At 32.0% G+C, this 22,364-nt stretch overlaps 1 protein-coding gene across 1 annotated transcript; it reads right to left on the bottom strand.

The window, feature by feature from the left end:
• Nucleotides 1-441: 441 nt before the first annotated feature.
• LOC132721497 (small ribosomal subunit protein uS9) lies at nucleotides 442-21,177 on the bottom strand. Its single transcript, XM_060705815.1, has 6 exons — nucleotides 21,083-21,177; nucleotides 19,960-20,008; nucleotides 18,746-18,847; nucleotides 5,056-5,152; nucleotides 3,239-3,286; nucleotides 442-627 (listed from the first exon to the last, which is right to left on the bottom strand). Exons 2-6 carry the CDS (start codon nucleotides 20,005-20,007, stop codon nucleotides 482-484), a joined length of 441 nt encoding a protein of 146 aa, XP_060561798.1. The 5' UTR covers nucleotide 20,008; nucleotides 21,083-21,177; the 3' UTR covers nucleotides 442-481.
• Nucleotides 21,178-22,364: the final 1,187 nt, after the last annotated feature.

Raw genomic sequence — 22,364 nt, 5'->3', positions numbered from 1 at the left:
TATGCACTATGCACCTATGAAGTTTCATGTTGATATCACAAAGGCTTTTATAGTCGTGTTCTGGACAAAAATTGAGCATGAAAAATTACAAAGGGCAATAACTGAAAAATTGAGGGAAGTAGACAGTTATATTTCGAGTTTCAAGGGAATACCTTGTATAGTAAATACTTAATGAGTTACTGTCTGGACAAAAAAATGAGATCTTTCTACCTATGAAGTTTCAACTTTATACCAGGACAAAATGCATGAAAAATAACAAAGGGCAATAACTGAAAAATTATGCAGGGTAGAGTTATCATTCTTGTGCACTGCACTCCTCAATATGATCTATCCACCTATGAAGTTAAGTTGATATCTCAAATACTTTTTGAGATATGCTCTGGACAAAAATGTTGGACGGAAGGAGACTATTTCTATATAAAAATAACAATAACAAACAAATCCAATTCTTTTTTTTTTATTGTAAGATACTGTACAGAGATTAACGGTATGATTTCTGGTATCTGGCTCTTGGACCTGGACCACCAAACTTTTTGGGCTCGCACCGTCTTGGATCAGCAACCAAAAGACTCTTGTCATAAGCAATCAAAAGGTCTTTGATTTCTTTCTTGGAGGCCTCATCAACATCTTAATTGAAAAAAAAAATCACATTATGCAAGCAGTCTGAAGTCAAGGCCACACCTGACCCTATCAATGATTTTCATAAAATAGAAAATAGGTATAGTGTCACCTCAACCTATGAATTTCAGTCACAAGTATTTTCCTTAAAGAAACACACTATCATGAATTATTTCTTCAAAATCAGATCAACAAAACTAAGCAAATTCATTAAAGTAACACATCAGAGCGATTCTGACAAAAGTTATTGTGCAACTTCTGATAAAAATTTATCATCATTGTGTTACCAACCAATTATAGCTCATTAATTCACTTCATTGAACATTAATACAAATTGTACAATCTTAACATTTTCATCTTCAAGAAAGATTAAACCAATTAGTAATGCAATTTTATAGAATGTATTAATTCCGAACTTGCTGGAACCAAACCTGGTTAGTCTTTGCCACCAGTATAGAGCCAGGACGTCCTAAACATCCCTGCAGTCTTATCAGGCTCCATACTGTTTGCTTACATTTAGATTATTTTTATCTTAAGATTGACATTTGACTGATCCAAAAATGGAAGCCACACTAGTTCAGTGGATTAAAGGTTAAATATAAACAAGAGGGCCATGATGGCCCTGAGGTCGCTCACCTGAATATAGCCCCCCCCCCCCCCCCCCCGGGTCAATTTTTACCCAAGGGCTTTATTTGAACAGACTTGGTAGACACCCATAAGAAGATATGTTTCATGCTAAACATCAAAGTTCTAGCTCATTGGGTTTTTTAAAAGAAGATTTTTTAAGTTTTTACTATACACATATAGTTAAAAACAATGACACCCCTGGGGCAGGGCCAGTTTTGACCCCAGGGCTTTTATTTGAACAAACTTTGTAGATATTTACTTAAAGATGTTTCATGCTTAATATCTAAACTCAAGCTATTTGGGTTTTTTCAAAGAAGATTTTTAAGTTTTTGCTATACACATATAAGGAAAATCAATGACCCCCGGGGCAGGGCCAGTTTTGACCCCAGGGCTTTTATTTGAACATACTTGGTAGACACCCATTAGAACATGTTTCATGCTAAATATCTTAGCTCTAGCTCTTTGAGTTCTTTAAAATAAGATTTTTTAAGTTTTTACTATATGCATATAGGGAAAATCAATGACCCCCTGGGGCGGGGCCAATTTTGACCTCAGGGCTTTTATTTGAACAAACTTGGTAGACACTCATTAGAAGATGTTTCATGCTAAATATCTTAGCTCTAGCTCTTTGGGTTCTTTAAAAGAAGATTTTTTAAGTTTTTACTATATGCATATAGGGAAAATCAATGACCCCCTGGGGCGGGACCAATTTTGACCCCAGGGCTTTTATTTGAACAAACTTGGTAGACATTCACTAGAAGATGTTTCATGCCAAATATCTAAGCTCTAGCTTTTACAGTTCTTTAAAAGAAGATTTTTTAAGTTTTTACTATATGCATATAGGGAAAATCAATGACCCCCCGGGCCGGCGCCAATTTTGACCCCAGGGCTTTAATTTGAACAAACTTGGTAGACACTCACTAGAAGATGTTTCATGCCAAATATCTTAGCTCTAGCTCTTTGGGTTCTTTAAAAGAAGATTTTAAGTTTTTACTATATGCATATAGGGAAAATCAATGACCCCCTGGGGCGGGGCCAATTTTGACCCAAGGGCTTTTATTTGAACAAACTTGGTAGACACTCATTAGAAGATGTTTCATGCCAAATATCTAAGCTCTAGCTCTTACGGTTCTTTAAAAGAAGATATTTAAAGATTTTTCTTTCGGTTGCCATGGCAACCAGAGTTCTGCATGAAATGGAATTCTTTGAACAATCTTGATAGAGCTTCATACAAAGAGTATTCCTGCCAAGTTTCATTAACATTGGCCTTGCGGTATCATAGAAGATGTCCTTAGAATATTTAAAATGTGGACAGACGACAAACGACGGACGCCATTTGGTTGGCCATCCTAAAAGCTCACCTGCACTTTGTGCAAGGTGAGCTAAAAAAAAACTTACAATTTGTTTCAAAGATTAAAATTTCTTTAAAATGTTTATTCTTGAAATGAATACCAGCACATTTATATGATAATCTTCTATTATATATGAACTTGACAAAGTGATCACTAATTTACTAACAAAGTTTGAACACATCAGAGCGATTCTGACAAAAGTTATTGTGCAACTTCTTATAAATAGCATCATCATTGTGTTTCAACCAATTATTTAAAAGCAATTAAATCTTTTTAATTCACTTAGGAATAAACAAACACTCGTGCAATATTTCAACATCAAAATTAGTCAAAAATAGCATAAAACTCTCAATTTATTTCAATCTTAACAATGTTCAGTCTTCACACTTTACTTTGGGCTTTAAAATAATTATGTTTACTGCTGTTTAGCTTTTAAATTGTTTGTTTCATTTTACGCCTTTTCCCCCCCAACAGTATTTCATTCATCTAGGCGGGTAGTTTCCTAACCATCGTTCCTGGAGAGTTACACCAGTACTAACTAGACTACCTTCCTCCGTGCTAAACTACCAAAGCATCTCCCGGGGATCGAACCCACGCCAGAGAGGTAACTGGATTAGAAGTCATAGCTTTTAAATACTTACATTTCTGATAATAGGCAACCAGAGATTTGGAGATGGCCTGTCTGATAGCTGAAATTAGAATGGGGAAGGAAACATGATTAATTCCAAACTGAGAATTTTTTCCTTCACTTATCTACACATGTACTTTCAAAAACATTTCATTTCTTCATCAACAATTCAAAGACATTTCATCTTTATCGACTATAAAACAGGAGTAAATCTCTTATCATTCTGTTTTAAATCATATCAATGCCAGCTTTTTTCAAGTCATATGATTATAAAGACGTTTACTTCTGATAGAGACTGCATGTAAATTTTCAAAGCATTCAAAGTCAGTGACCTTTCTGAACTGATTATTTTAGGTTTACCACTACTTTGATGGACTAAAACAAACATTTCAGAAAAGCGTTATGATGAGATGTCAAATCTGCAATCATCACTGTTATATACATTAAGTTGAGTTTGTACACATCAGAGTGAATGTATCAGCATCGTCAACTATGACGGCAGTTCCTATCAAGACACAATGGTTCATCATACGTGTACAAATAATCCTCGATATTTATCTTCCTAAATTTGCCTTCATTTAGTTGAGTCTCTTCCTAAAACACTGGTTAAAGACCATTTAAAGAACCCTATTGATGACTGTTTTTTGTTGTTTTTCTTTTTAGGTTTTTTGACTTTTTAGGTTTTAACATTTCTGGTCATAAAGCATGTTATAATTTTAAAGAAATCAGTCAAAACAGTTTCAATTTTTTTCGCAGAAGTTGAAAAACAGTTTTTTCATTAATGGCTGCTTTCTGGAATTTTTACTTGAAATATGGGGGAAAAAGCATTTCTTGTACAAATAGAAACACAGGTAAAAACACAAACTTGGGAGAATTAGTTCAAGTGTACACATCAGAGTGAATGTATCAGCATTGTCAACTATGACGGCAGTTCCTATCAAGACACAACGGTTCATCATACGTGTACCGACATCTTTAGGTATTTGGAAAAAGAAGTTCGAAATTAGGATTTAGAGACTTTAAAGGTGCATCATAACTTAAATGTTCAAGATATGTATATACAAGCACATACATTTTCAGGATTAAACTGGAGAAACTTCTATGACTGGAATACAAGACAATACAATCAGTCAACTTTAATTAAGCCAATCTTTAACAGATTGTACATAAAAGTTTTGCTCAAATGGAAACCTTAACTTGCAAAACAATGCAACTACATGTATTCACATCAACATTCACAAATATCAAAATATAATATAATCTACTAATATTATGAAATTTTCAAGTGAACTTTGGCTACATGTTCTAGAAGGGTTAAAGGAAAAAGCAATCTTTACCAATAGACTTATGGATCGGCTTAACAATTTAATCAGTACTATGGTACTAGTTATTAGTACATAGAATTCATCAACACACATCAGAGTGAATGTATCAGCATCATCAACTATGACGGCAGTTCCTATCAAGACACATTGGTTCATCATACGTGTGGATCATCCAAAACAATAAAAAATTTCAATTACAATAACTTCTATCATACAATCATTGAGAAATTGAGTCGAGGATTTTTTTCGATATTTCTTTCAGATGTTCTTCAAAGTCAGATGTTGGTTTTCAAGTCATGTTAATTTTAAGTTGCATAAATGCTCTCAACTGGATTTTTAGTTCAGGAATACCCCAAATGACCTTCCATGCATAGCACATCATGGACATAAGTTAACCATCAACCATCTACAAACTTCAAGGACAGCATCCTAGAAGCCACCAGATATAATTCTAGTATGCACTGAAATCAATATATGTCATTTTCAAGATGACCATTTAGCTTACCATAGATTTGTGCAACATGTCCACCACCTCGGACTCGTACACGGATATCAACTCCAGCAAACTTCTCCTTTCCCAGCAACAGGAATGGTTCTTGAAGCTGAAAATATATCGAACAAAAATTAATATTAATACATATTTGTTACATTGCTTTCCCAGTATGCTGTATTTGTCACACATCTTTAAACAAACTTGACACTGTGTTAATATTTATTTTACGATACAGAATGTTTTGTTTAGTTTTTTTTTTTTCAGTACAAGAAAATTTACAGAAGCTTTTCTCGATTATTTGACATTTTTTAACATATATGAACTGACTGAACTTCAACAACTTTTCTTTTTATTTTATTTCTTATACAGTTGAAAACTTTATCATTGTCATTCCTTTCTTTATACATCAAAAGAGACATAAAATATAATATTGTGATAAGTCATCAAAATAAAAAAGTCAATCAGTTAAGTCATAGATAATCTAAATATAGTTTAATCCTGGTTCAATCATAGAAATATAATCACAAAAGTAACTAGTATTTCAGAAGGTGTAAAGTTATCACTGACATTCATTGCCATAGAAGTCGGTTATTATTACACTTTCATCATCAATAACTACCTATTCAACCCACTTATTTTTTTCACACAGGTAATGTCTCATAACCTCAGACTCGAACATATAATCTGTCACAATTCCAACATAACAAAGCATATAATCTATCATGATTCCACTTAACAAATCATCATCATAATCTGTCAAGATTTCAGTTCCAAATCATATAACAATAGTTTTAAACTGATTCATCTTTATAGTGACAACACATCAGAGCGCTGTGGAGGTTTATAATCAGCAACTTCTCATAAGCAGAACTGGATAAAACAGTATCATCATAATGTGTCACTTTTTTATGTAGGATTTCGAAAATGTAACTTCAAGAGAGAAAATAAAGCATTGGTAAAAGTATACATTGTGACAACACATCAGAGCGCTGTGGAGGTTATAATCAGCAACTTTCTCATAAGCAGAACTGGATAAAACAGTATCATCATTGTGTGTCATCTTTTTTATGTAGGATTTGGAAATGTACTTTAAAAAGAGAGAAATTAAAGCCTTAGTAAAAATATATAATAGTGATGACACATCAGAGCGCTGTGGAGGTTATAATCAGCAACTTCTCATAAGCAGAACTGGATAAAAACCGTATCATCATTGTGTGTCATTTTTATCATGTAGGATTTCGAAATTTATTTCAAAATGAAGAAAATAAAACTTTAGTAAAATATACATTAGTGACAACAGATTCAGAGCGCTGTGGAGGTTATAATCCAACTTCTCATAAGGAAGCAAACATGGATAAAACAGTAATCATCATTGTGTCGTTACAAGGGTAAAGAGGTAAAAAAAAATCCAACTGAAATAACCTCAAATTAAGAATTACACTGAAAACTATCCAAGTCTGAAAACTGGCTTAGTTATGCAGCGTTTCACTTTTTGGACAGCGAGAATCAACTTAGTGAGATTACATTATAACAAAGTCCATAGATTAAATTAAACAAAAAAATTTTTGTATGAACAGCATTTGCCAGCTTTTTCATTGAATAATTTTGATCACCTCAGTGTGTGTAAAAAAAACAGTCATTAATTTTCATTGTAAGTTCAAGGATTTGTCCAGTCATTGGTGAAAAACTATAGTCTCTGTTATTCTTGAACACTTAATATCAGCAACCTATTTTCAGGAAATTTATACGTATATAAATGAAAGAGACCTGAAGTCTGAAATAACCAACACCTGCAACTTGTTTATAAATTACTTTATATACACACTGTAATCGTTTTGTATAACAACAGAAGGGAACTCGCACAATCATAACAGTCCGGTGAAAACTCAAAACAATCAAATGCAGTTTTTAAGCTCTTGTGAAAAAAAAAAATTAAACAAATGACACTGTCTTGTGATTGTTCATAATGTTGGTCTTTGGTGAAGGAAAATATCGCAAGTACTGAAGGGGTCCCAAACTCAATAAACAATAACACTACAATTCATCACAGTCATAATTCAATAATTTAATATTGAACTTATCTTGTTTCAACCAATACCTTTCTAATTACCTTATTAAACATGAAAAAAACTTGTTATGCCTACTTTTAAGAACAATGACTGCAATTATGAACACCCATCATTGCCAAAGAAGTTAAACATAAAATTTCAATATAAAATAGGGGTCACATTTATTTGTTATTTCAAGTGACAACACATCAGAGCGCTGTGGAGGTTATAATCAGCAACTTCTCATAAGCAGAACTGGATAAAACAGTATCATCATTGTGTGTCATCTTTTATCATGTAGGATTTCAAAATGTATTTAAAGAGAGAAAATAAAGCTTTGGTAAAAATATACATAGTGACAACACATCAGAGCGCTGTGGAGGTTATAATCAGCAAACTTCTCATAAGCAGAACTGGATAAAACAGTATCATCATCATGTGTCACTTTGAAACACGGCAATTATTTTAGCGATAACTTTTGACTGAACATTTTTCCTATCCAAAGAAATGAAGAATATCCAGATGTGCAGCTGCTTTTTCTACTTTAGGATGAATTCCTTAATTAAATGCCTTTCTGTTGTCTAACATAATATACTGTGTATATTTCATTGGAAACTCACATAGGAGGGGCCCTCACAGAACCAATCAATTTCCCTATCCTACATACTAACCCCAATGTCAGATAGATTATATTGACCAATATAAAATTAATCAGTTAAAATACACTATTTGATCACCTCAGTGTGTGTAAAAAACAATCATCATGTTTCATTGAAAATAAGGAATTGTCATCATAGGTGATCAAACAAATTTCATTGATAGTTTCAGATTAATTTATGTGCATCAAATACGTGAGATCAATTTTTTTTTCTTCATAATTTAAAATTTGTCCTTACTTTCAATATAGAAAAATATTTTACATTTTGAAATTGGATGAACACAGAAATATAACGAAGACTGGACATTCAGATACTGTTTATACAATGGGCTAAAAGTTGAGACAATAATGCAACAAAATGTTAAAAAACAAAAAAAAAAATTATTCTTGTTGGAAACTGGAAAGACTGAATAGCAACTCGAACAACAAAACAAAGGCATGAAAACGATAAAAGATATCTACTTTTATACGACCATATAACAAACTTGCTATTATTCTTATCTTTCAGGAAATAGCTTTTTGTCATGCAATTCTTTTTACATGAACCACAAAGTAATGACTGACCTGCTCAGAGAGTGTGTAATGAAATCACTGACATTCATTGCCATAGAAGTCGGTTAAATTTGAAATTTTCATCACAAGGTCATCAAAAATTAAATGAACTAGCAATGTTCTCTTAGCATCTAAAAGAGACAGTGACAACACATCAGAGGCGCTGTGGAGGTTATAATCAGCAACTTCTCATAAGCAGAAACTGGATAAAACAGTATATCATTGTGTGTCATCTTTCTGAGAGATTAAATGAAGCTTTAGTAAGAGAAAGACATTATGACAACACATCAGAGCGCTGTGGAGGTTATAATCAGCAACTTCTCATAAGCAGAACTGGTCAAACAGTATCAATCATTGTGTCATCTCTTGTAGCTATGTAGAAACATGTAGTAATTATTTTACAGATAACCTAAGACCAAACATTTTTTCTTATCCAAAGAAATGAAGATAACTAAATGTTTTTTTCCCACTTGAATCTTAGTAAGTGCCTTCCTGCGACTTACAAAATATTCTGTGGGACAAAAAAAGGGATCTTTTGTGAACTAGATACACAATTGCCTTTTATGCGATGTAACACCTGGAAAATACTATTATTCCTCAGAGTACTTTCACAGAAACATGTCCATATAGCACACACTTCATCAATATAAAATTTTTCATCAATTAAGATACATTGCTTGATCACCTCAGTGTGTGTAACAAAAACAATCATCATGTTTCATTGATAATAAAGAATTGTCATCATAGGTGATTCACAACAAATTTCATTGATAAAATCTCTGATTATTTTATGTGCACCAAACATTCAGCTTTAGTTGAGTTTTTTTTCCCATACATGGAATATGTTTTGTAATTTGTCCCTTACTTTCAATATTTTTGAAATTAAGAATAGAAAATTATACAGGAAGTTTTAAACTGGACACGTTATTTTTTGGTTCTGTTAAATGTTAATATGGCCACTTTCCAGCTTTACTGGTGGGAAGACCTCGGGCTGCTTTGTAATATTTTTCAGGCCCAATAAGTAAGAACCACAGAAGTAGAAGCAGCTTACATAAAAGTAGTCAAAATTAATTACAGATAGGTACCATAGCTGTTAGGGGCAAGTTTGGAACCTTAAACACTTACCATGGACCCCAAAATATGCCACTGTAAAAGCATTGGAGACGAGAAGTAGAACAAAACACATTTAAAATTGAATTTCTTGGAAAATCATGGAATGACAGCAACTTAAAACAATATTAAAATGCCTGTAAAAAAACACCAATATAAACTGCCCCTTAAAATCTATATTGTCAAAAACTTAGTCAAACTTTTTTCATACAACAAAAGATTAATGGCCCTGCTCAGAGAGTGTGTAATGAAATCACTGACAGTCATTGCCATAGAAGTCGGTTAAATTTGAAATTTTCATCACAACAGGGCATCAAACTAAATATATTTAGTAACAATATTCTCTTGGCATCTAATTCATTATTATTATATTTATACAGTGACAACACATCAGAGCGCTGTGGAGGTTATAATCAGCAACTTCTCATAAGCAGAACTGGATCAAACAGTTTCATCATTGTGTGTCACTTTTGAAGTTACAAGAAATGCATATCAAAAATAAATGCACTCGGTTTCAAAACTTATTTCCTATCAATTTTAGCAAGAAAATAGGTTTGTAAACTTGACAGCTGCTTTACAAAAATTAAATGCCAAAACAAAATATCTGATTATAAAAATAGTACTTTTTGGTGCATCTTTGAAATTTGTGAGGCTTTATTATTTAAGGTGACAGTGAGCGCCACCTGGATAGAAACATATTTATTCTTCAGGTAACGAGAACAATTAATACATAGAACATCCAAAAATATTTTATCAATGGAAACAAAATCATTCAAATAAGTGTACCATTTGATCAACTTGGTGAGTGTAACAAAACAATCATGTTTCACTGGAATGACTTTTTATAAGTCAAACTTTTATTATAACCTTGAACAAACAAACCAATAAAATTTCTTAATTATTTGATGTGGAAACCAATTCAGTTTGATTTTTGTCAATTGTCCTTCAATATAGAAACTGACCTGCTCAGAGAGTGTGTAATGAAATCACTGACATTCATTGCCATAGAAGTCGGTTTAAATTTGAAATTTTCATCAAACAGGTCATCAAAACTAAATATACTAACAATGTTCTCTTTGCATCTAATTTATTATATATACAGTGACAACACATCAGAGCGCTGTGGAGGTTATAATCAGCAACTTCTCTCATAGCAGAACTGGATAAAACAGTATCATCATTAATGTGTCACTTTTGAAATTACAAGAAATGCATATCAAATAAATGCACTCAGGTTTCAAACTTATTTCCTATCCAAATCTTCTAGCAAGAAAATAGGTTTGTAAACTTGACAGCTGCTTTACAAAAAATTAAATGCCAAAACAAAAATCTCTGATTATAAAAATAGTACTTTTGGTGCATCTTTGAATTTGTGAGCTTTATTATTTAAGGGGGTGACAAAGTGAGCACCTGGTAGAAACATATTTATTTTTTCAGGTAACTGGAACAATTAATACAACATAGAACATCCAAAAATATTTATCATGAAAACAAAATCATTAAATAGTGTACCATTTGATCAACTTGGTGGGAGTGTAACAAAATCATGTTTCACTGGAATGATTTGTTTATAAGTCAAACTTATAAGAACAAATAAAAACTAATAAAATCTCTTAATTATTTGAAAATGTGGGGAACTAATTCACTTTGATTTTAGTAAACTGCTTCTTTAATAAAGAAACTGACCTGCTCAGAGAGTGTGTAATTAAATCACTGACAGTCATTTCCCATAGAAGTCGGTTAAATTGAAATTTTCATCACAACAGGTCACCAAACTAAATGAACTAGCAATGTTCTCTTGAAATCTAATTTATTATATATAACAGTAAACAACACATCAGAGCGCTGTGGAGGTTATAATCAGCAACTTCTCATAAGCAGAAACTGGATAAAACAGTATCATCATTATGTGTCACTTTTGAAGTTACAAGAAATGCATATCAAATAAATGCACTCAGGTTTCAAACTTATTTCCTATCCAAATCTTCTAGCAAGACAATAGGTTTGTAAACTTGACAGCTGCTTTACAAAAAGTTAAATGCCATAATAAAAGTCTCACATTATAAAAATAGTACTTTTGATGCCTCCTGGAATTTGTAAGCTTTATTATTTAAGGTGACAGTGAGCGCCACCTGGATAGAAACATATTTATTCTTCAGGTAACGGGAACAATTAATACACATAGAACATCCAAAAATATTTATCAATGAAAACAAAATCATTCAAATGGTGTACCATTTGATCAACTTGGTGAGTGTAACAAAAACAATCATGTTTCACTGGAATGACTTGTTTATAAGTCAAACTTTATTATAAGAACAAATCAAACCAATAAAATTTCTTAATTATTTGATGTGGAACCAATTCAGTTTGATTTTTGTCAATTGTCCTTCAATACAAAAACTGACCTGCTCAGAGAGTGTGTACTGAAATCACTGACATTCATTGCCATAGAAGTCGGTTAAATTTGAAATTTTCATCACAACAGGTCATCAAACTAAATGAACTAGCAATGTTCTCTTGAAATCTAATTTATTATATATACAGTGACAACACATCAGAGCGCTGTGGAGGTTATAATCAGCAACTTCTCATAAGCAGAACTGGATAAAACAGTATCATCATTATGTGTCACTTTTGAAGTTACAAGAAATGCATATCAAATAAATGCACTCAGGTTTCAAACTTATTTCCTATCCAAATCTTCTAGCAAGAAAATAGGTTTGTAAACTTGACAGCTGCTTTACAAAAAATTAAATGCCAAAACAAAAATCTCTGATTATAAAAATAGTACTTTTGGTGCATCTTTGAATTTGTGAGCTTTATTATTTAAGGTGACAGTGAGCACCTGGATAGAAACATATTTATTCTTCAGGTAACTGGAACAATTAATACACATAGAACATCCAAAAATATTTATCAATGAAAACAAAATCATTCAAATAGTGTACCATTTGATCAACTTGGTGAGTTTAACAAAATCATGTTTCACTGGAATGATTTGTTTAAAGCTGAACAAATCAAACTAATAAAATCTCTTAATTATTTGATGTGGAACTAATTCACTTTGATTTTAGTAAACTGCTTTCTTCAATAAAGAAACTGACCTGCTCAGAGAGTGTGTAATTAAATCACTGACAGTCATTGCCATAGAAGTCGGTTAAATTGAAATTTTCATCACAACAGGTCACCAAACTAAATGAACTAGCAATGTTCTCTTGAAATCTAATTTATTATATATACAGTGACAACACATCAGAGCGCTGTGGAGGTTTTAATAAAAATTTTCATAACAGAATGGATAAAAAGAAATTATAAATGTGTAAATTTTGAAGTTCAAGAAATTAATATCAAAAAAATGCCCGGGTTTTTAACCCTTTAAAGCTCCCTTAAAAAAAGGGTTTAAGTGCCATAAAAAAAGTCCTTTAATTTTAAAAAATACTTTTGGGGTGTTTTTGATTTGTGATTTTTATTATTTTAAGGTGACGTGAGCCCCTGGATAGAAAATTTTTCTTCGGTAACTGGAACAATTAATACCTAGAAATAAAATTTATAAATGAAAAAAAAAATATTAAAGGTTTTATTAGATAAATTTGGGTGATGTAAAAAAACATTTTTACGGGAAATGTTTTTTTAAATAAAACTTTTTTAAAAAGAAAAATAAAAACCAATAAATTTTTTAATTTTTTGATTTGGAAAAATTCAGTTTTGATTTTTGTCAATTGTCCTTCAATACAAAAACTGACCTGCTCAGAGAGTGTGTACTGAAATCACTGACATTCATTGCCATAGAAGTCGGTTAAATTTGAAATTTTCATCACAACAGGTCATCAAACTAAATGAACTAGCAACTCACTTTTGAAGTTACAAGAAATATACACTAGAGCCTCATTATAATGCTCATGCTGGGGTCCAATGTCTCAAAACCTCGTTCTATGACTTGGAGATTTTGGAAACAATATGATGCTCGACTGATTGACAGGTAAAACAACAAAAGAGCGGATAAACGCTAACCTGTGCATGTTTTTCATACCTTTGGCGCTCATAAATGTCCTAATTACAATTGTCTATTGTACTTGACTGTCAAATTGAACAAGCGTTATAGCGGCTATGGCGCATTATAAATCTAGATCTACATGAATTTTTTTTTTTTTTTTTTTTGGGAGCCAGGTTTAGGGCGTACTGAGATTCGTTAAAAGGGGAGAGCAATTTTTTTGGGGTTCAGTGTATATAATTTAATTTATTGATGGGGAACAAAATTCACTTTGTTTTTTTGTAAATTCCCCTTCTTCATAAAAAACTGACCTGCTAGAGGTTGTTGAAATACTGAATTTTCATTGCATAGAATGTTAAACTTAAATTTTTCATCAAAAAGATCTTTAAATTTAACTGAACTAGCAATTTTTCCTTTTGGGCATTAAAAAATGCATAGTGCAACACTCAGAGCGCGGGGAATTTTAAAATAAACAATTTCCCAAAAGCAGAACGGGATAAAACGTATATCAAAAGTGTGCCCTTTTTGTACTATGTAAACAGGTCCCAAAACTAACATTGGTTCTTTAAAACATAAAAACTTTGAAATAGAATCAGACATAGTGAGGACACATCAGAGCGCTGTGGAAGTTATAATCAGCAACTTCTCATAAGCAGAACTGGATAAAACAGTATCATCATTGCGTGTCACATTCCACATGATGATATTTATGCTTCATAAGATGTTGAGTTAGGACCAGTAACTTTACAGATAATTTATAACCTCAGTTTTTTTTTTTAAGAATAATCATTCAAACCGAGCAAAATGACACAAATGAGGAGCTCCTAAATGTGTGTTTTATCCAAAATCAAACTAATCACATGAAAAATTCATTTTCAATATAATTCAGAGTTCTTTAATGTGTTTGTCAGTTTTAAATGCCCCGGTTGATTTACAGGGGTTTTTTTCCAGTATTTTGGGAACATGACCCATACCCTTGAGATTGGGAATTTTAGCGGCATTTTGCCCAAAATTGGGAAAAAAAACCACAACATTTTCAAGTTTCCTGAGGCAATATATTCCTTTTCTAATATTATAGGATTTAGTTCACAAAAGTAGGTCTCTGATTTTCAAATTTTTGAACTGTGTTATTGTATGGTGTTTTGACTTTACACCTCCTGGATGTTTCACCCCTGGATGTTTCACCCTCAAAACCCTGGTGTTTTCATCACCACTTTTTAAATTTGATAAATATATGAAACAAATATCATTATGGGTTAATATTATATATAATACAACACATACTTGCAAACAATTACATTCATGAAGAAGATTTTTTTGACATAAATATAGTGAAATTTCCCTGGGTAAATAATTATAAATATGAGTTCTGAAAGAATTATCAGCTATAAGTCTACATGTATATATTATTTCATTTTTTTTTTGTTATCCAAAAATTAAATACCATAAAAATATTGATTAAATAAAATTTAATTATAACAGATAAGAACAATTAGAAGTGTAAAACAATTTTGAATAAAGCATTATAAACACAGGTTTATTAATTACTAAATTAGCACCTTTAGAAGTGTGTAACTAATAGTTCTTTTTAGTTTTTATAAAATAGGAAATAAAATTATATGATGAAAATAACAGTGTTTATTTTAATGTTATGTTATTGTATTGTGCATATATACATTGTAGATATAGTAATTGACTCTGAATAAAATTTAGTAAATCTTATCATTTTGTTTTTATCTGTTTTTCATACATTGATACTTATTTGGTTAATTTTATTTGAACAAGAATGTCATTTTTAAATAAAATTTCTTAATTATAAATTTCAACAAGAGCTGTCAGTAGGACAGCACACTCGACTATTCTAAGTGCTTGATAGTAAAAGAGCCTTGATAATGTTAAATTTTTTAACATCACAAAAGGTCTAATTTTTTTTTAATAAATTCATGTTATAGGCCTTAGAGAGAGTCTAATTATACAGTATTGGCTTGACTATTCGGAAGGTAATGTCACAAGGTTGTTTTATTGAGTATAATAATACTAATTACCTATGGATACATAAATTTGACAGAAAAGGTACATAGGCTTCTAATTAAGATGTTTTATCAAGTAAATCACTGCTTTATTATTATGAATGCATAAAATTGTCCCAAAAAAGGGCACAAACCCATTCAGTAGTAATGGAGATAACAGCTTACAAGCAAAACTTTACCATGAATTTCTAAGTTGAAAAAGGGGAGAAAAATCAGCCTAAATGCAAGACAGAATTATGGATCTTTGTCAGTGACCTACAATTATGACCCTAAATGCATATGTGAAGTTTTAAATAAATATCTTTAATAGTTATTGAGATATGTAAAACTTGCATGTAAACATTAACCAAGAGACTAAGTAGAAAAGGGGATATGAATCAGCCTTAATGCAAGATAGAGTTATGGAACTTGGTCAGTGACATACAATTATGACCCTCCAATTATGACCCTAAGTGCATGTGTAAAGTTTCAAGTAAATATCTTTGAAGACCTTTAACCTTTAACCAAAATTTATAAGTTTCAAAGGGGCAAATAATTCTTCAAATTTTGCAGGCAGAGTTATGCAATTTTGCAAACTGATGTACATTGTTACTATAAAAAAGTATTTTAAATTTCATTTGAATATCTCAAGCAATAATTGAGATATTTGACTTTACAAAAAAACTTTAACCAAAATTTCTAAGTTCCAAAGGGGCATAATTCTGTCAATATTGTAGGCAGAGTTATCCAACTTGTCAATCTGATATACCTTGTTACTATAAATAAGTATTGTAAGTTTCAATTGAATATCTCAAGCAATAATTGAGATATTTGACTTTACAAAAAACTTTAACCAAAATTTCTAAGTTAAAAAGGGCATAATTCTGTCAATATTGTAGCAGAGTTATCTAACTTGTCAATCTGATGTACCTTGTTACTATAAATAAGTATTGTAAGTTTCAATTGAATATCTCAAGTAATTATTGAGATATTTGACTTTACAAAAAACTTTAACCAAAATTTCTAAGTTAAAAAGGGGCATAATTCTGTCAATATTGTAGGCAGAGTTATCTAACTTGTCAATCTGATGTACCTTGTTACTATAAATAAGTATTGTAAGTTTCAATTGAATATCTCAAGTAATTATTGAGATATTTGACTTTACAAAAAACTTTAACCAAAATTTCTAAGTTAAAAAGGGGCATAATTCTGTCAATATTGTAGGCAGAGTTATCGAACTTGTCAATATGATGTACCTTGTTACTATAAATAAGTATTGTAAGTTTCAATTGAATATCTCAAGTAATGATTGAGATATTTGACTTTACAAAAAACTTTAACCAACGCAGACGCGGACGCTGACGCCGACGCCGGGGCGACTACAATAGCTCTCATATTCTTCGAATAGTCGAGCTAAAAAACAAATATTCTCTCAATGTCTATCATGCAAATTTATATGATAATGAGCTATCTGTCATCTGTAGCTGAAAAAAACTCGCATAATTTGCAACAATACCAAACTTTTGCACCACTATAAAACAACAATGCATACTTCAACTCGTATTTGTTGGAACTTAATAACATTTGATCATTGACAGGGACAACTGTATCTGATTTAAACTCGTCGCTAGAACTTTTAAAACCCCGAGAAGGAACATCATTGTGGTAACTCACGGTCACCGTTGATCGATTTCCCATTAGTACTTGCAGTTTCATTCGCCGTTACCGTTTCAGAAGTACAACTCTTTTCCGAGAGAGTCGCTTGCGTAAACATTAAATCATTTTTTTTTTGTTTTTATCAGTGCTTTTTTAACGTGTGAAACATTTTGATTTACTTTCACTTTCGGAGGTCGTCGGTATCGTAAGACGCTCGATAAACTTATACTAAGAAATCAAGCGTCTACTTAACACGTGGGTTGTTTAGACGCCGGCTATTTGCTTAATTTTACGTTCCCCCAAAGATCGATTTTTAAAATTTTTTTTTAAGTTTTCGATTGGGAATTTTTGTATCAAAATTGGGAAAAAAACATACTATTTTCAATTGGGAATATGACCGAATAACGGCTATAAAATCGGCCAAAAAAACCCCCTGATTTATGTCTTTTGACCTCTGACAAGTAACAAGCTCCTTTATGGCACTGTGGCAATAAAGTCATTCTAAAAAAATCTTTAATTTATATAAGTGAGTACACAACACTTTTTGAATCAGTGTTTATTCTAGGAATTGAAAAATAGGGGTGATTTTTCCCCCTCTATTTCAAAAAAGGGGGCGATTTTCAAAATCAAGGGGTGCCAAAATAAACTGCCAATGTTAAATCGTCTGCATTAAGTTAACACTGAGGAGTTATTTATTTAAGCAGCAGAAGTTGTCCCCCCTTAATTTTTAAACGAAAACAAATTATTACAAAACTGCCGCGATTGATTATAAAGGGATTGACAATACAAACAATCGACCTATCTTTCGCGTCTAGATTGTAGCCAAGCTAGGAATTGCCTCGTTTTTCTTGATTATTTACTACACTTAAATGGCGCCCAACTGTCAGATCGAGCACACTAGTTCCGGTTGGTACGGAACATTCCGTTAATTTCCGTCAACTCACGTAACCAGTACCATACGGTACTAAATTATTATAATTAGCTAACAGTTACCTCCCTTCGGTTTGCGATGTAAATGTAAACAAAACAACCAAATATAATGCGGGATGGAAGTTTTACGATTTTATTAACTTTTTTTATAGATGCGCGATTTTCACGCACATGATTTTGAATTGTGCGCGATCTGTGAAATACTAGCGAGAATCGCGCGATTAGAATAGACACTGTTGAATATGTTTATCTTATTGTATAATCTACAATGCACTAGCTACAAAACTCCCTAGGGGCGTCCGTGGCCGAGTGGTTAAGGTCGTTGACTTCAAACCACTTGCCCCTCACCGCTGTGGGTTCGAATCCCTACAGGGACTTTGGATTCTTTCATGTGAGGAAGCTATCCAGCTAGCTTACGGAACGTAGGTGGTTCTACTCAGGTGCCCGTTTGTGCCTGAAATAATGCACGGAGGGGCACCTGAGGTCTTCCTCCATCAGTAAAGCTGGAACGTCGCGATATGACCTATACTGTTTCGATGTGACGTAAACCCCCCCCCCCCCAAAAAAAAAACTCTCTAAATTCATTCCTGCATAAACAAAAAGTCAAGTAATTACCCACTGTTTTTTCTTGCAAAGAAGAAACCATGCATAAACAACCAACCATTAATGACTTTGTCTGGATCTTTTTACACGCAGAATAATGATAAAATTAAATTCTCAACTAATCCTGCTGGCAAATATTTACCTTGTATCTCAGAATCTCTGGCTCCATCTGCTCTATTGGTCTTCCATTTATTTTAACCAGTCCAGTCCCTCTCTTACAGTGGGCAACAGCTGTTGCTGTTTTCTGCAAAGAATGAAAGCTACTTAACTATGGGAGATTCCAATATAAAAGTAATATGCAGGGCCAGTAAAATCTGATTTTGACTTTCATGTCAATATACTATCTATATAGAAAAATTTCTTGAACACTTCCCCTTGTCCGTACAGGCTGTGGGCCAACTTGAGCAATATGGGAGAATTGATTTTGCTGCCCCTGTTATACAACAATAAATGTCTTAAACACAAAGAGGATTTATAAGAACAATACAGAAAATATTTATTCTTTCAATTCATTTTCTTCCAGTTTCTTACTTAAGCAAAGAAATAATAATTGTCTGGTTACTGTGACATGTTAAAAAAAATAGGGTCGGTAGGTAGTTAATTTTTTTTCTTCTCCTCTCGTTAGTCAGCTGCTTATAGCATATCCCCGTTTTCATTGTAGCTTAATGTATTAACCCTGCACATCACACACTATCTCCATACTGTATAGGGTATGATATCATAAGATATTGGTAAAATTAACTAAATTTGATACCTATATTTGAAATGGAAAATAATGTATTATTATTTAAAGTTGTGTTTTGACAATTTTGTGTCACTGTAAAGTTTGTAGAGAAATGAAATCCTTTTCCAATGATGTAAATTTCGTATCTATGGTCTTTATATAACTCTGGTTACAGGGGTTATAAACTAATAACATAAATAAAATTTCATATTTTCTGTCACAGTTTAATTTAATTTAACCCCTAACCCGATTGGTAGCTATTTATGTAAATACTTTAAATAACACCCTAATTTTATGCACGGAATGCCCTCATTAAATTGATCTCAAAGATGTCTTACTTACAGACTATTTTTCGTATTAAAATAGCGATTTTTGGACATGTAGAGTCGACGATTCTCACTTCCTTGAGATCATGCAAGTGGAAGATTCATACCTTCGCATTTCACACAATTCGTAATAATTTTGTTTTACTTTTAAAAATCAGGAAAAAAGTTAAGGGTTGGGGGAAAAAAAAAAGGTCGGCCAGGTCACCGTAACCACACATATTTTTTTATTTGGCCTTATACATGGAAAGTTGTTTGAAATAATATTTTTTTAATTACCCAATTATTTCATAAAGAAAAATCTCTTACTTTACGTCCAAAAACTTGGACTGCCTGGGAAGCTCCCTTTTGAGGCATCCTGAAATACAAGCAATCAATATTGTTTTCATCCACATATTTACAGTTGTAGGGTGTGAATAGCTAATAGATTTGAAATGTAAAATCACAGCTTTAGATGATGTTTTATAGATTCCAGACTTAACATTTTTAATACAAGCAAATATCACAGACACTTGGGGTGTGGAGCTTAAAACCCCTTTAAAATACAAATAAAATCATTTTATGTATATTTGTCAATTTTTATCTTGTGTATTATTATAGACGTTGAAATGTAATTTTTTCAAAACGGCTTATATTAAGTTTTTTTGATATATATGATCAGTCGTGTGCTGTGATTGACAAATATACATTTGGATTTTAAAGGCGTTTTAAGCTCCACACCCAAAGTGTCTGAAGCAAATATTAGCAGTTATTCATCGGGAATTTCTTTTATCCAGGGAGACATAAGAAATATGTATTGGAAAAATAATTGGTGACTGTTGATTTTGTTGAATTATTTCCCCTGTTGGTGGATATAAACAGTGTTTCATAATCATATAAAAGCATTTATTGTCACAAATTTAATCTAAAAACTTAGTGTATTAATCATAAAACACCTTGTCTGGCTTTGTGATTTGTCTTCAAAAAAAATTATTTCAAACAAAACACTTTTTCTATTTGTTACTGATCAAGGCTTTTAGTGGAAGGCCAAGTTGACAATTATTGCCGAGTTGGTTCTGGGCCTATGGCCGAGTTAATGATATTCAATTTAAGATCTTTTAAACACACAAGTTTGAATATTCATTATTGTTCTAGATTATTTTTAAGACATCCTGCTAGCGTTAAAAGTGCGTCTAGGCTAGTCGCATGTGACTTACGTACGGTTAAAACGTTTGGCTAGCAATACGGGCCTGTACGGCTAGCCAATGTCGATGAATAAACGCGAAAACGTGTGACAATTCAAGTTCATTGATCAGAGTAGGCTAAATTCTTTTGCTCGTGGAAAATTTTAATTAATCTGATGTGCAACTTGTCAAATATATTTAATGACAACAATTTTGGCTTAAAAAATATCAGTGTATGAGCGTTTTTTTTAAGTGATTATTTCACAAACCTGTGTTCTGCGGAAATGAAACTAAAAAGGAAGTACAGCGGGTTGTACACGTGCTTTTCCAAAGCTTTAAGACTAAAATCCTCACCAACCTTTTGGGAGCCGTAAAATGTTAGGATACAGAAAATAACCTAATTCTATTTGAAAGACCCTGATTTCGGTAAATGAATTTTTCATTACCGGATTGAAATCACAATTAAACAGTTTATATGAATTTCAATTAGATCAAATACAGGCTGATTGAACATAGTAGAATAAAAGAACAGTAGGAAAACCCTTAATTACATGTAGGCCTATTGTGATTGCAGTCATTATTTAATTTTATGATTTATTTTCTGATCTATATACAGATATATATGTCTGTATAAATATGTATTCCCGCACAGCAAATTTCCGATCAGCTAACATAAATTTCAGCAAGAAGTAAATTTATGTGAAATTTATGAAGATATTTTTCTTTTTTAATTTCATAAATATCATAATTTCTGCTGATAAATACAACTTTTTTGGAATTTTGGCTGAATCATTACTATGCATTGAGGTCAAACCATTCCTGACCTAATTTCAAGTTGTTAAAAAGTTCACCGTTACTTTTCCGTCAGTTAACAAAATCTATTCTGTACCACCAGGGTCTTTCAAATAGAAAATATTTGAAAGACCCTGGTACCACATAAAAGTGTCATACATGGACATTGTTAAAATATAACCAAAATCAATTTTGTATGAAGAAATTTTGAAGAATTTCCACTCAAGATAAATGGCAATGAACAATTTTAACATATATTTAATGGTATTTTTCAGTCACAGTAGTATGTGAAGCTGTCACAAAGAGGCATCGATAAACCTCTCATTTGACATAACAGAAAAAAACACATGCTCATGTGAAATTGTTTGGCCAAGTACAGACCCTTATCATTATATATATATATATATAATGGTAAAACTACTTAAACTTAACTGAAAGCTACAATTATGAATGGTACATTAAAATATGTACGTACTTGTATGTATACTAGAAACATAGCCTTTTAGTTTAGTATACATTTTTTCTTTATGACAGCAAAACAGCTGCCCTGGAAAATGTCCATTTCTGCAGAGTGCAGGCTGATAAAAAAACTTAGTCTGTAAATCATATCATTTTAAAAATATATGTAACGATATTTAAATAGACAATTTAAGAATTAGTGGACAACTTATACATTACATATTTTGAACCTGCCCTCTACATACATATGTAACTGACATGCTTATTTAATAATGTATCCAAGTTTAACACAATACACAC

This window comes from Ruditapes philippinarum, unplaced genomic scaffold (assembly GCF_026571515.1).
Source record: "Ruditapes philippinarum isolate M1 unplaced genomic scaffold, ASM2657151v2 ctg3247_1_1_1_1, whole genome shotgun sequence".
Taxonomy (NCBI): Eukaryota; Metazoa; Mollusca; class Bivalvia; order Venerida; family Veneridae; genus Ruditapes; species Ruditapes philippinarum.
This window is presented reverse-complemented; position numbering and strand designations above follow the sequence as displayed.